This window comes from Sphaerodactylus townsendi, linkage group LG13, assembly GCF_021028975.2.
Source record: "Sphaerodactylus townsendi isolate TG3544 linkage group LG13, MPM_Stown_v2.3, whole genome shotgun sequence".
NCBI classification, from domain to species: domain Eukaryota; kingdom Metazoa; phylum Chordata; class Lepidosauria; order Squamata; family Sphaerodactylidae; genus Sphaerodactylus; species Sphaerodactylus townsendi.
The window spans coordinates 24,465,969-24,480,303 of record NC_059437.1 but is presented as its reverse complement, the minus strand read 5'-3'; the positions used below and the strand labels follow the sequence as shown (position 1 = coordinate 24,480,303).

At 38.2% G+C, this 14,335-nt stretch overlaps 1 protein-coding gene across 8 annotated transcripts in view; it reads left to right on the top strand.

Moving 5' to 3' along the window:
* MTMR1 (myotubularin related protein 1) overlaps positions 1 to 14,335 on the top strand; it is a 46,468-nt gene that overhangs the window by 10,763 nt on the left and 21,370 nt on the right. For 4 of the 8 annotated variants that reach the window (XM_048513941.1, XM_048513939.1, XM_048513940.1 and 1 more), the window contains 8 exons: positions 633 to 683; positions 5,076 to 5,151; positions 9,346 to 9,440; positions 9,598 to 9,705; positions 10,373 to 10,471; positions 10,871 to 10,954; positions 12,398 to 12,547; positions 13,682 to 13,870. In XM_048513941.1, the coding sequence (XP_048369898.1) occupies positions 633 to 683; positions 5,076 to 5,151; positions 9,346 to 9,440; positions 9,598 to 9,705; positions 10,373 to 10,471; positions 10,871 to 10,954; positions 12,398 to 12,547; positions 13,682 to 13,870 (852 nt within the window). The remainder of the gene's footprint in view (positions 1 to 632; positions 684 to 5,075; positions 5,152 to 9,345; positions 9,441 to 9,597; positions 9,706 to 10,372; positions 10,472 to 10,870; positions 10,955 to 12,397; positions 12,548 to 13,681; positions 13,871 to 14,335) is intronic. The other 4 variants (XM_048513945.1, XM_048513943.1, XM_048513944.1 and 1 more) reach the window with 1 other exon arrangement.

Below are 14,335 nucleotides of genomic sequence, written 5' to 3'. Positions count from 1 at the left end.
CTTTGAATATTGTGGCAAATGGCATTCTTGGTGACTCAGTGATACTTTTGGGAATATATTACAAACTACAAAAAATTAAGACACATAATAACTAAGTTTGCTTACAGCCTAATCCTGAGTATTTTGCTGATTTTGATATTGTGTTAACGGGCAGGTTTTCTGACAAGACAATTAAACTTTGGAAATGGAAACTATTTAACTGTTTTATCCAAGTAATTGCATGGTTTTCTCTTTCTCTCTCCCCCTCCATTTCTCTGTGCTACCATAGTATGCTATAATCAGTTTCTTCTGTTATTTCAAGCATGTGGCCTCCTTTATATTCTATATTTTGTCTTTGTTGTTTTAAAGATTGCTTGATTCATAAAGACAGTACATACTTCATGTTGTTTGGTATCTGGGCTTACTCCAGAAGGGATTGGGAGGCACGTGTTCCAGTTCATTTATGACAACTGGATCTTACAGGGGCAGAATATATGCTTGAGGTCCTTGATAAATGCAGGATGCAAAAAGTACATTGATGTTAAAGTATCTACTGTCTCTATTTTTAAAAAGGAATTCTGTCCTTTCACCTATTATGTGCATGTTTTTTCCCTATTGCTTCTGCTTGCCCACTGCTGCATCATGCTATTCAGGAGATACAGGATGGACACAATGGTTATCCTTCTGACGCAGAAGTTGATCAGGTGGCAAATTTCACTTACTTTTTGTTCCATGATTAAATAGTATGTTACTGTGTTATTGGATATGTGAAAACTCTTTTTTATTTTCTTCTAAAAAGATTCAGATATATCTTAAAAATGTTTTTTGGGTTACACAGAAATATTTTTTTCTAGGGCACTCTTTTTTCCCGAGGGCTCTCTTTTATTCAGATTCAGTATTGTTCACTAAGGTATATTTCAAACCGTATGCACAGAGAAAGTCACGGACAATTGTAGATTGTACTTTATAAAATATTAACCTGAAGAGCTAACCACAATCTTGCCTCTTCCAGTGGTGTATGGGCATCAGTTTGTTGAACCTCATCTGTATGCACACGTCAGATGCTAGATACACATTGTGCCCTGACATGGCAAACATTCCTTCCTCATGTATCACATGTTTTCCCTGACCTTGGTGGCTCAGGCTAGCCCTGTCTTATCAGATTTCAGGAGCAGAAGCTAAGCAGCATTGGCCCTGGTTAATACTTGGATTGGAGGGCACCAACGAAATCCAGGGTCACTCTGTAAAGGAACGCAATGGCAAACCACTTCTATTCATCGCTTCCTTGAAAAGCCTGCTGAGTGGCCATAAATCAGCTATGACTTGACAGCACTTTACACCATCAGCTCAAGTTCAAAGATATCAGAATATCCCAAGTCATTTTTTCCAGTGTATCTCAGTCACCAATGACTCAGGCAGCCATCCTCTTCCACTACAAGTGACTCACACCAGGAATATGAGTACAGACCAGCAAACTATGCCATGGCCTGGCAGGAATCAGTAGAAACCCTTGGCTTACATTGCTGTCACTGAGCATGTAATAAGTGAGCGATGATGTGAACCCTGCAGCAATGCAGTTGCTTCCAGCACAGTAGCCAGTTGGTTGATTGCGGCCACTGCGGCTGTAGTGCATCTGTCCTGCAGAGTATAGTCAGCTTTTCCTTCCTGCTCTCTTGCCTGGAATTCAGCAAGAGCAACTTTTTATGCAGGTGATTCACCTTTTTAAAAAAAAATCTGTGCAAACAGGCAAAATAGTGGGCTGTCGCTATTTCTGTGTAAATAAACTACAGTCCAACAATTTAGCACTACTGACTCAAATATATGAGTCAGACTCTAAAGATCTAAAGAACTGCCCTTGGCATGTTCTGTTGGATTTTTGCAATTTCACAATCTACTTTTGAATGTTTCTTCAGTTTCAAAAATGATCTGCTATGTAGTTATTTATTTATTTATTTATTTATTTATTTATTTATTTATTTATTTATTTAAATGTCTATATCCCATGTTTATAATGCCCAAGTTAGATTTCAAAATATAAATATACATGATTAAAAGCAGAGGAATTAAAATATCAAGTTAAAACAAGGAGAGATGAATATCTGGATCCTAACTTGTCCCAATAGGTAAATAATGTCCAGAAGAAAACAAGCACAGATTCACTTATATTAAAATGAATTAAAATGTTCACTAGGCACAATGTAAATCATGAGCAAATAAAAGAAATATATGAACAAAAATAGTACATGAGGACAGACAAATATGACACATGGACTGTGAAAAGGAGTAATTAAGGTAGATAGCAGATAGCTACATAACAATGTGGTACTCAGTAATCTAATCACTCCGACCCATCTAGTTAAAAGTTAAGCTGTGGGTTGGATACTTTTAAGTTACAAACAATTCTTAGCTACCAGTTCAGGAGTCCAGTAGACTTGGAAAAAATGGAGGCTGAAGGAAATCTTGGAAAAGGGACAAAAGCACAGTTTAAGAGGGACCAGTGTTGAGCAGAGAACACAAGGGAAGATGCAGCTAAGAAGACAGAAGAGGCTGTTGTTCAATAAGAGATAGAAAAAGGAAGAGAATTATTGTAACTGATAAGGTATTGGAACCTTTCGCTGAGGGACAAAAGGCTTCTCACTAAAGCTGTGTCTTGCTCTGAACCTTTGGTAAAGTTTTCATCTATCAGAGACATGACTTCCTTTCTCAGCAGAAGCAGAAAACTTTTCCTGCTTATCCTGTTATCTAATTATTTACTTTTTTTGCGAATCAACATGGTCAGTATCTTCCGAGGAAGCTCCTTGTCTATCATATTCCCTTCGGAACCGTCTTCATCACCAAGCATAGGTGCATTCAAGGCTGTTTGGTTCAATGGCCAATCAGTTTTCTGTCATTCAGGTTTATTATATTTATTTATTTGCTTGTTTGTTTGTTATATTTTTAGACTGCCCTCCCCAGTAGGCTCAGGGCGATATACATCATAATTATGTCCTCAATTTTGCAACAAAAAAATGCTTTTGCATTGGGCTAAACTAAAGTCTTCACCTGACTTTCATCATATATCTGAGCTGCTGAGATTGCATGGCCAGGTTTCTTCCACTTATTATCCTGTCATCATAGCTGGGCATATAATAGGCCAAAATTTTTCAAGTTTTTCAAAATGATCAAACTGGATTTCTTTAGGGTTCTAAGATTAGGTTTGGTGACCAGATTAATAAAGGAATGTATGTACTTTAAAAAGACCCTCAGAATCCTCTTGGGCATGTGGATCTTGAGATCTGAATAATAAAAAGATTATAAATAAAATGTATAATACACTTTAGCTTGTAGAATTCTGAAGTGTTGAATAAGACCAGTCTTATTAGCTACCATTTAACCAGTCAATGAGCTTGTTAACAAATTAAAACATTACGCCACCAGTACTGGTGATATTTGAAGATAGTGCAGGGTCTGGATTTTAAAAAATCATATGTAGTTTTGAAAATAATCTTAAATGTGTTGTGACAAATGATGCGTGCAGATTTGCGATGAAGCCTGGGAAAGCGGAGTGTCATTAAAATCCTATTAGTCTTCATTTTAAATATGCCGTTAATGAATCAGTAATTTAATTGCATCACTTAACATAGGATAAGTAGTATAAATTATAGTACGTCGGATGTAATATTAGTAATTTCACATGTAATATCACAGTGATAAATTGCTGATTTATTCAAGAAAACAAGGGAATCGTGTTACTAAGAAAAGCATGATATAGATATATCTCTCTCATCAAAATCAATTGTTTATAGAGGAAAGTAACTATGAAAAAGATTGCAATATTAGTCCTTGTTTTAAACCAGAATTGTGCCACATTGTGAGCATCTGTGCATATTTTATATAACATTAACTGGATTTTTACTTGTGCCAGAATTTTTTATCTTGCAAATTTGAAATGCTACAGTAAAATACTGTATATTCTCTCTCTCAAAAACAAACAAACCAAGCCCTTGGGCCTTTGTTTCCCTAAAAATAATACCTGTTGCTCTAAATTGTCAAGGTAACATCTGGACTTGGATAATAGATAAGAGTTAGTGTGGAGTCTGTTCCATTGAAACTTCAAGAACAGAGGTAGAATACAAACTCTGAGGAGGAAAATCCCCTCCTTCTCTTTTCTACTCATTTTTCAGTTGGTGTCACCAGAACAAATTAGCAATTCAATAATCTCTCTGAAAGTGCTCGGTTATTGTTCTTTCTGAGCATGTGTTTAAGAGAAGAAATGACATTCTTTACATAATAATTTGACAGAATGTCTTTTAGGAACCTTATTAATAATTTGTCTTAAAAAGTAGTCCTAAATGTCTGAAACATCACTGAGTGGCTAAACTCCCACCCTCACCCCCAAACCACTTTCTTCCTGCTCCGCTGTTCTTGTAAAATGTGATGCTGTAACATATTTTGGGAGATGCATGTGAAAGTTTCTTGCTGTTCAAAATATTTGCAGAATGTTTGCTTGTGCTTGCTTGCGCTAAATAAAACTAGGGTAGTTATTGCATCTTTGTGTAAATGCTTTGCTGCTAATACGTGTTTTATGTGTCTGTGCGGTTATACAGTAAATACATAATTAGCTGCAAATCTGGGCTCTGTGGTGTCTGATGCTTCATAGAGTCTTGCTTAACCACAAGGAAAAGGTCAGGGCCAGCTGCAGGATTGCACATTCCTTGTACTTTAGCTGTGGCTTCATTGGCAGCAACTGGGCCTGTGCTTAAAGTTGACCACAGTTCGTCCTTAACCAGGGTTCCAAGCTGCTTTCAAACTCCAGTTTGCTTTAACTGCCATCGCTTGATGGAGCATCTTAAGTTCAGTTAAAGCAAACAGAAGAATTTTTCCCCTAAATACCAAGTATCAGGAGTGCATAATTGCATGGCTTGTCCCTGATCTCTTAGCTATGATTAAGTCTGTGCAGGCCCATGGTGTTAACACATCATGTTTTGAAGAGGGGGGAGAGGCTATGATTTGTTTGTCTCCTGTAAACTTCCTAGCAAGAGCACCTTCTCATAATTGTGTATTGAAGTTGTGCAGATGGAATGTGAGATTTACTTCTAGCATTGGCTTTCTGCCAGGCATTGAGAGATGGAAACAAACTCGCCCAGATGGAAGAGGCTCCACTTATTCCTGGAGAATCAATTAAAGCTATCGGTAGGTGAAGTACTGAGTGATTGTGGTGGCATTGTTATTTGTGGTTGTACATAAAATAAAAAACATTATTTATTTGGTTTTATATATTTTTAGAAGTTGTACATAAAGTTGTCAAATTTTATTCCGGATCCTTAATCCTTTATATTTGAGTGGGCCATTGGAGCTACAGAGCGCAAGAGGCAAGCAGATCTGAGAAGAATTTTAATTACAAATTAGTGCAGAAATCAGTGAGGCATGAGATTGACTTGTGCTCAGTATAATCCTTGGATGTGTGTGTACAGCTTTAAGTATATTCCACAGCTGAGACAGAACAGCAAGGAAGGCCTTTTTGCTCTGTTGGTTCTCTCAGCAGATGGGGGTGTACTCATCAACAGGAGAGGGATGACTGGAAGAATATGTGTGGTGTTCTTTGAGCACTGAAATTGCTGTGTAAATCTAAATGCATACTATTATTTAATTATTTAAGCAGTAAGAAACCTGTGCAAGTACCATATATTGGAGCATGGAAGAGTGTTTAGAGATTGGGAAAACAATGTTTCTCTGTGTGTGGAGTATTTCCAGTGAGGTTCAAAGAATTTTAAAAATGCTGCTCTGAATCCCCTTGCATTTTCTAAGTGTGTTTGGTGATGCAGAATTGTTAGCCTATCCCTGTAGTGTTGTCTTAGTGAGAGTAGTTTGAGGCTGATAACTTGCAGCAATATCTGGCTCAGTGCCCAGTGAAAACTGCTATCTGTGAGTATTAAGTCTTTGTGAATGTATTACATCTGTATTCCATGTTTCTGACAAAGACTTGTTCGCTGCAATTAAAATCCAAAACACATTTCTCGTCGCACATGCTGTACCTAAATGAAAATAAAACAACAGCCATGCCCTCAGGCATACAAACTGAAAAGCAGCGTGCACGGGGAGAATGGGATGGGTATGAAGTTGAGGAGAACGAGGGAAGATCAGGTGTAGGAGTGGTTCTGACGCCCAAACATCTTGTTGGGGACAAGCTGGTGCTCATGTCCCCCTCCCCTTTCCCCACTGTCCTTGGTCCTTTGGCTGGTGACAGCAAACATCTTAATTAAATATCAGTTCTTTGTGCTGTCCAAGCCATTCATTGCCATACTTTTGAAAAAGCAGGCTTTGTGAGAGAAGGCTTTCGCAATACTGAGGCTGCTGTGTGATCATCCTTTTAAAAAAGCTAGTTGCCTGTTAATTTCACAGATGATCAGCTGATGTCTCCTCATTAGAAGCTACTGTGGAGATATTCTCCTTTTATTATATATTATCTTTTATATATCTACAAAGCTACAAGATGGTGAACCAGCCACTCTACAGAGTAAAGAGAGAAAAATAAGAAAAAAATAAAATGTCACCCTCAGTCCCTCAAAGATTTATCCCATTGTGACAACAATAAAAGTTGATAAAGATTAAGAAAAACATAGATGACAAATTAAAGAACAGATAAAACTACATGACTTCCACCTTGCCTTCACCATATATGATACATTCTATATTAGATAATCAAAATTTCTTATACCAGCTTTCTCTTTTGTTCTAAGATTTTTCCCCCGTACCCTTCGTTGTATGATCTGAGTACAGATATTTACATACACAATCTACTTTGTACCATTACCTCTTCATCCAGAATTCTGTTACTATATACTATATACTATATTTTATTTTATACTATATTTTATTGTTCTTCGTAGTCTCCAGATAACCTCTATTTTTAAAATATATTTTGTAAATAGTTTCAATAGCTCCCCCTTCCATCTTATTTTCTAAACTTCTAACTTTTCCATCCTGATAAACTATACTTTAAAAGTCTTTTTTATTCTTGCTGTTGAATGTTCTTGCTTCCTGTATAACAGAGGTCTTCTGAGTTCCATTGAAGGTAAAAACCAGTCCTTCTGGTAGCCACCATTTAAAGGGTATAATTTGTCTCCCATGACAGCTCCTTCATGATTATCAAGTCCTGCCCCAAATACTGCATTCTCTTTTTAAAATGCATATCTTCTTTCATTGTTCTTAATGGCATGCAGTCTTGGGGTACCTTTTTTGTGTGTGCAACAAGTGATTTCATACAATATATTCTATCCACCTTTGACTGCATTTCTGGAACAGGAACAGCCATATATTTTGCTAGCTCTGGCAAAAAATCCTTACAAAGATCTTCTCCATCTAATCCTGGCAAAGCACGAATTCTCAACGCAGATTCATTCTGTCTTAACTCCAGACCAGTTAATTTTTGTGCCTGCTGTTGTATTTCCTTCTGGTTAACTTTCAGTTTTATTTCTATGATTTTAGAGTCATCTGATACTTTATACAGATCCTTAGCCAGACTTCTAATCTTTTTCTTCAATTCTGGTATATCTTGCATACATCTGTCAACTTTATCAATTTTATTTTTCATTTCTGATATATCGTTCTTCAGTGATATAAGCACCGATTCAATTCTCTGTATTTGGTCTGGTAGAGTGGGTATAGTTTGATCTGAAATGGCCCTCATTTTTCATTTTGAATCTGCCATTGTTCCAGGGTTTTTAAAGAAATAGCTTGTTGTTTTCTTCTCCCTTTCTCCGGTTTCCAGTTTTATCAAGATCGTCCTTTTATTCTGGGTGAGCTATAAATCCTTTTTCTAGGAGGGCTTCTTAAGCTTTTACCTGTTTAGATTGTGGAAGAGCTTACTGCACTAACAGACCTCTAGACAAAGTTTTTCATTCCAACATGGCAAAAGTTATGACACAGTTCATAAATCAGGGTCATTACTCAGTTATACTTATCTGTTTTAAGAAGCAAATTCTTGCTGGGTGAAGTATGTGTTATCAGGTGAAACTCCCCTTTTCACTTCTTCTCTTCTTCAGAAAATAAACAGCATCACTTACAGCTCAGAGTAGTTTAAACTGCTTTTCCCTTTGCCGAAATAGTGATTTCCAATGGCTCCAATGGGTGAAAGGGAGGCTGCTCACCAGTGCCTCTCATCCCTCCAATCCCATCTCTCCAGAGCACAGTGCCTTTCTCTCTTGTAGTTCCAGGAGAGTGGCAGCCATTTATGGTGCTGGAAGTCCTGAGATATTCTTGCAGATAAACTATGGAGTCTGCACATGGTGCGTTGCATAGATGCAGCGTGTATGTGTGAAAGCTGGTGACAGTTTTTGAATTTTGAGCCAAATGGGCATAGACAGCTATGAGCTTAGCTGGACAGGAAACAGCCTGGGAGGATGTGGGCACACATTCTCTGTGATTTCTGATGTGGCATACACTGTTTTCCATTTGTTTCAGAGATCAACAACAGTCTGTACTTGTAAATAAAACCAGTATTATAATGATACTGCTTGTGGAAATGGGTAGCACTTGACAGTGTATGTTTTGCCACCTTGGCTCAGACAAGGGACTTGTTTGCTGTAACATTCAGAAGTGCCTCATTGCTGAATGAAATCGTTGGGTCATTTTTTATTCAAAAAGTGTTGTCATGGATCTGGACTATGAAGCACTGTTTGTTCCACTCCTAATGTTCTGAAAATAGAAATTATTAAATAGGAAAAGATGGATTTTATGTCTGCTCACCGCTTACAGTGGAATCTCTCCCAATATATGACAAATGCACGCAGCTTTGAGGGTTGTCGTTGAATATAGTTGTTGTTGGGAGGAATGGAGTAAACATACTGGTCTCCCTCCCCTCCTTTACCCCCCCCCCCCTGCTTCCTCATTCTTTTCTTGTTCCCCTGTCCCTTCACTTATTTCTCTCTCAGGAAATTTCTTGTGACCCCTTCCTTGATTTCCTCCCTCCCTCTGGTTGATTTTCTCCAGACTATACATCCAATAACTAAATAAATACATAAATACTGGAGGATGGCAGCTTCAGCATCCTTCTACTTTCAGCTGGCTGAGTTTCAGTTAGAGCTGTTGTAGAAATTATTGCCATCAAGACACTGACCAGAGCTCCACCAGGTGACCAGCGAACTCCACCAGGTTTTTTCATGTAATTTTCAGGACCCCCAAAATGACTATTATGGGTCTTGTGAAATATTTCACTACATGAAACCAGTTTTTCTATGATGATATCATTCTAAAAAGGTATTTGAAAGTTTAGCAGTTTCCTTGCATGAAATATTGTTTGTGTATGTGTGTGTGTAAGAAGAAGAAGAATACTATAAAGAAGAATACTATAAAGGAGTAACAAGCATTAATCCTTATTTTTACCAGCTAAAGATGTCATGTATATATGTCCATTTATTGGAGCCATCAGTGGTACGATGACAGTGACAGATTTCAAAATGTATTTCAAGAATGTTGAAAGGGTGAGTTCTTTTTCCTTTCTGCTCATGTTAAAGAGCCATATTTTTCTAATGTTTTTGAATTCCACTGTTAAATGTGTAATCTTATCTCATGTTGACTATATTAAATATTTCTGACCACTGTAATAATAAAGAGATGTTTACTTTTTTCAAATTTCAGGAACCCCATTTTGTACTTGATGTTCCTCTTGGAGTGATAAACAGGGTTGAAAAGATTGGAGTGCAGAGCCATGGAGATAACTCTTGTGGTATAGAAATTGTTTGCAAGGTATAAATTTAGGAAAACATACTGGTATCCAAATAGTTGCTCCTTCGTGTTTAATCCTCTCTTGATGTGTATTTGTATATCAGAGGGTGTTGCTTGTTTGTTCCTTGTGAACTCTACCAATTTCCTGCCTTAGCTGGTGTCATGTTATAGAATATTCATACTGATGGAAGGAAAAGGTCAATTAAGAGAATCCTAAACACAATATATGGTAGAGGGGGAGAGAGAGAGAGAGAGAGAGAGAGAGAGAGAGAGAGAGAGAGAGAGAGTGTTTTGAATAAAATGTCAGTTTGACTAACAGAAACTCTTAGATAGAGCCTAAGGCAGCATCCTTTCATACATCATAAAGCACTTTTTTCTTCCAATGATTTGATGTGTGTTTTCATGAGACAATCCTTTTTAATGTAATGTAATGACTATTTAATGTAATGACTATTGCTTCTGCTACAGGTGATGTGTGTTTCCTTCACCTGTCTGCTGAATGTATTGGTGTAGCTTGTTCACATGGGAGTGTTAGTAACTGAACTTCAGATTGAGATTTTGCTGGATTAAGAGGAGGGACTCTTTTGTACAAGTTGACAGTGTAAACTCTTTCATTTTGATTTAACTGGTGCAATTTCTGTATTTATACCGACACTTAAGATACATTGTCTAACTGTCTCTTTGACAGGATATGAGAAATTTGCGGTTTGCCTACAAACAGGAAGAACATAGACTGGAGATTTTTCAGAACCTTATTACACGAGCATTTCCTCTTTCTCATGGGATGGTAAGTATTCTGTTCTGGAATTCTCTTCTTCAGAATATAAGCGGAAAGATGTAGAAAATCAAACAGTCTGCAAGATGTATTAGTCTGCTGATTGCTTATTGTCACTGTTGTGGCACAAACTGTTTGTCGTGGAGGAAATGAAGGAATTAAGGCTACCCTCCTAAGCATTATTAAAGTGAAATTTCATTGATATCTATACGTCTGATTCTAAATAAATAACATTGGAATGGAGAGATCTCTTGCTTTGGTCATTAATAAATGCAGAATTGTAAACTGTGCTTAAAATGATTGATTGAACACTCCGGAGTCTTGAAATTCATGATAAAATGAACCCGTGGATTCTGTTGAGAAATGAAGAAATATGTGTAGTAATGTGCGCTTTTGTTTTACTGTATTCAGCCACTGTTTGCATTCAGCTATAAAGAAAAATTTCCTATTAATGGCTGGAAAGTTTATGATCCTATGGCGGAATATAAAAGGCAGGTAGGTAGTGAAAATATTCAAATTTTAAAATGATTTTCTGTACTTATTTTTCCTCTGAATATCCACAAACATATTAGAAATCTGAACCATGAAACTTGCCAGCATATGGCTAACATAATCCAGGTGAATCATCTAGTTCCTGATTTTTTGTCTCTTGGGGAGGGGGTGAGAAAGGTGGGGAGCTGATTGGATGCAGCTTTGCCATTGGCTCCTTGCTTTCACAAACTAATTGTTCCAGTGTCACTTCTGGAGCTGATGTTTGCATGTGTACATTTTAGGTGGTTAAACTCTATGCACGTGATCTGTCTTTCTCTTTTGTTGTGGTCAGTGGGGCATGTCTACTCACATTCACAGGAAACTGTATGCATAATTGTGCAAGCTCAAGAGGTCATCATATTTTTTTCCAAGTGTGCTTATTTTATTTACTACACAAGTGCTCTCAGGGCAATGTGAAGTATAAAATAATGGCCTATAATCCAACTGTCATCATTCAAAAAGGATTCTTTGAAAATATGTGAGAAAAAGCGAGGTTTGCCTCTCTGGTTACCTGGTTTGTTCTGGGTTGAAATGTTGCTGCATCCCCTTTTGCTCATTATCATTCAAAGAGGTCATAGAGGGAAGAGGAAAACAAGCAGATTCAGATGTCATCTTTTTCATATGTTACATAATCAACCAACATGCCAGGAGAGTTACAGATCTTCCTGTTACTGAAAGCAGGCTCCCTATCCAGCTAGTTGTGTTTGTGAGCAAGTAGAGCTTCTAATATAGTCATTCTTCAAACTTCAAATCTGCTCATATGCAAATGGTAAATAATGAATGTGCATCATTTTCAGAATCCCTATACCAAAAGAAAAATACTTTGGAGTGTTATATATATATTTTAGTTTAAAAGTTCAGTATGTTATTCTTAGTAGGTTCTAAGGTCTTTCTGTACGGCTGCGGCAGCGCTTCTCCACCAGCATAATTTATGCTGGTGGAGGCAATGAATTTCTTTCGGTTGCCCTCCCCACTTCACCTGCCTCATCCAGTGATGTCACTCTGGAGGGCTGCGGGATATCCACGCTGCCCTCCGACGAGTGGGAGGACGGTGTGAAGCCGGTCCCTACGGTCCTCCACAACGGCCGCTGGAGAGAGCGGGTGAGCGGGAGTAATGAAAGGCTTTCCTTCGGTGCGGTTTGCACCGCACCGCTGGGAAGACGCGGTTTTTTGAAAACCTCGCTCAATGAGTGAGGTTGTCAGGGACGGCTTCACGCCACCCGGGGAAAGGCAGGACGGCGCTGCTGCGATGCAGCAACGCCAACCATGCGAACGCTCTCCCAGGGACGGCATTTTTTCCATCCCTGGGACACTTCATTTGGCCTGTGCGGAAAGGGCCTAAATTTAGCTCTATAAAATCTGGTTTCTTTAAAAAGCACTAATGAAAAAAACTTTGTTTCTCTGCAGGGATTACCAAACGAGAGCTGGAAATTTTCTAAAATTAATAGTATGTATGAATTTTGTGATACGTATCCTGCCATCCTTGTTGTGCCAGCTAGTGTAAAAGATGATGACCTCTCTAGAGTAGCAGCATTCAGGGCAAAAGGCAGAGTTCCAGTAAGTAAGTCTGTTTGGTTAAAAAAGAATGTTGCTGTATAAGGTTGTGGTGTATTTTATGACATCCAGTTGCTTCCTCATGGGGATTTCCCCCTCAGGACAGAGCAGCATCCCCACCCATTTTTGGGAAGCCTCCATATGACACTGTGCTGATTCCAAACACGACTTGTAGGGCTGTCAGGGATACCTTGTTTAAATCAAATTAAGGGAAAACATCCTTTGTCCTGGTTTGAACCGAGAAAAGCAGTATGGCTTCTGCAGATGGGAGTGGGGTTAAACTCTACATATTACCTCCCTCCTTTTTTGTCCTATAACTGCTTTTTCTTTTAATATCAAAACCGTGGTATAGCTTTGCTGGGCATTGCTGGGCTAGAGGGGCTAGCACAGTTATTATTGCATCAGTGTTTCTGCATTAATGCGACGGTAGAAAGTGGGTGGTGTGGTATGGTAACAGCAGCAAGTGGCATGGGTATGGGTATCCGGATTCACCCCCCTGTCCACTTTCATGCCACTCACAGCTGCTTCCACACTTTCTACATTCCTGTGTGAACATTGATCAGATCTAGACAGCTGTTTATTCCCAGAAAGCTTCTAAGTAAACCAAGCCTGTGGGTGACATGGAAGGGAATGCAGAAAAACGTCACCAATCGGGGAGCTGAAGTGTAACACATAAATACTTAAATTACTATTGTGCAAAAAAAAAAAGCACTTTGCGAATTCTAGTGATAAGTTCAGTGGGTTCTGTTAGTTGTGGGTTTTTGAGGGGACCCACATATTAGAATCCTTCCCAGTTTGAATTTTTTTAGCCAAGCTAGTACTTGTTTTGTTTTTATAGACAGTAAATTCTAACCTCTAGGAAATATAATTATATGTAATAAACATTTTCTTAACAAAGACATGGATTCATAGAGCTGGGTTTTTACACATGGCCAAGGCCTGTTAGTATGCATGGTGAGATTTTTAATTTTTCAGAGGCCAAATGGCAGGCAGGCAGGCCCATCCCCTTGACAAATCTCCCCAGTGTCAAAAGTAGATATGGTTTCCTGTGGAGGAAAGAGGGCAGCTAGTGTGCCAGTAATTATCTTTGGATGTGTAGAAACCTCTGTGGTTTTTCCATTTCCTCTTAAACTTTAGGTGTTATCCTGGATTCACCCTGAGAGTCAGGCCACCATCACACGTTGCAGCCAACCTCTTGTAGGCCCAAATGACAAACGCTGCAAAGAAGATGAGAAATATTTGCAAACAATCATGGACGCCAATGCTCAGTCCCACAAGCTTTTCATCTTTGATGCCAGACAGAACAGTGTTGCAGATACAAATAAGGTAAAATATTCAGGGATAGTACTGGGATGAGATACGGGGGTGTAACAAATAATTTAATTAATTCCTAATTAAGTGATTACTCTGAGTTTGGTCACTTGGAAACATATGTTCTTTCCTGACAAGATAAAACAATGCACTTTTATAATCAGGTCTGTCAGGCACTCTTGTGAGAGGAATTTGACTTGGACAGTACTATATAATTTATAGAGGCCAAGGCACTGAAATCCTCAGCCAACCAAGCAGAAGCATTTTTAGTGAATTTGCTTTATTAAAATAAAGTTTAACTCTTTTACTAAGCAGGCACTCAATAAAAATACTGATATAAGGAACAGACAAAAGTTATCTTATGTTGTTCTTGAGTACGTATAACAATCACTTGTAAAAGAAATTTTGCAGTCTTTTCCAATACCTCTGTTTTTTTACTGTTTAGAAGTAGGGCAATTCCGGAATTGGCTGAGCAAATTA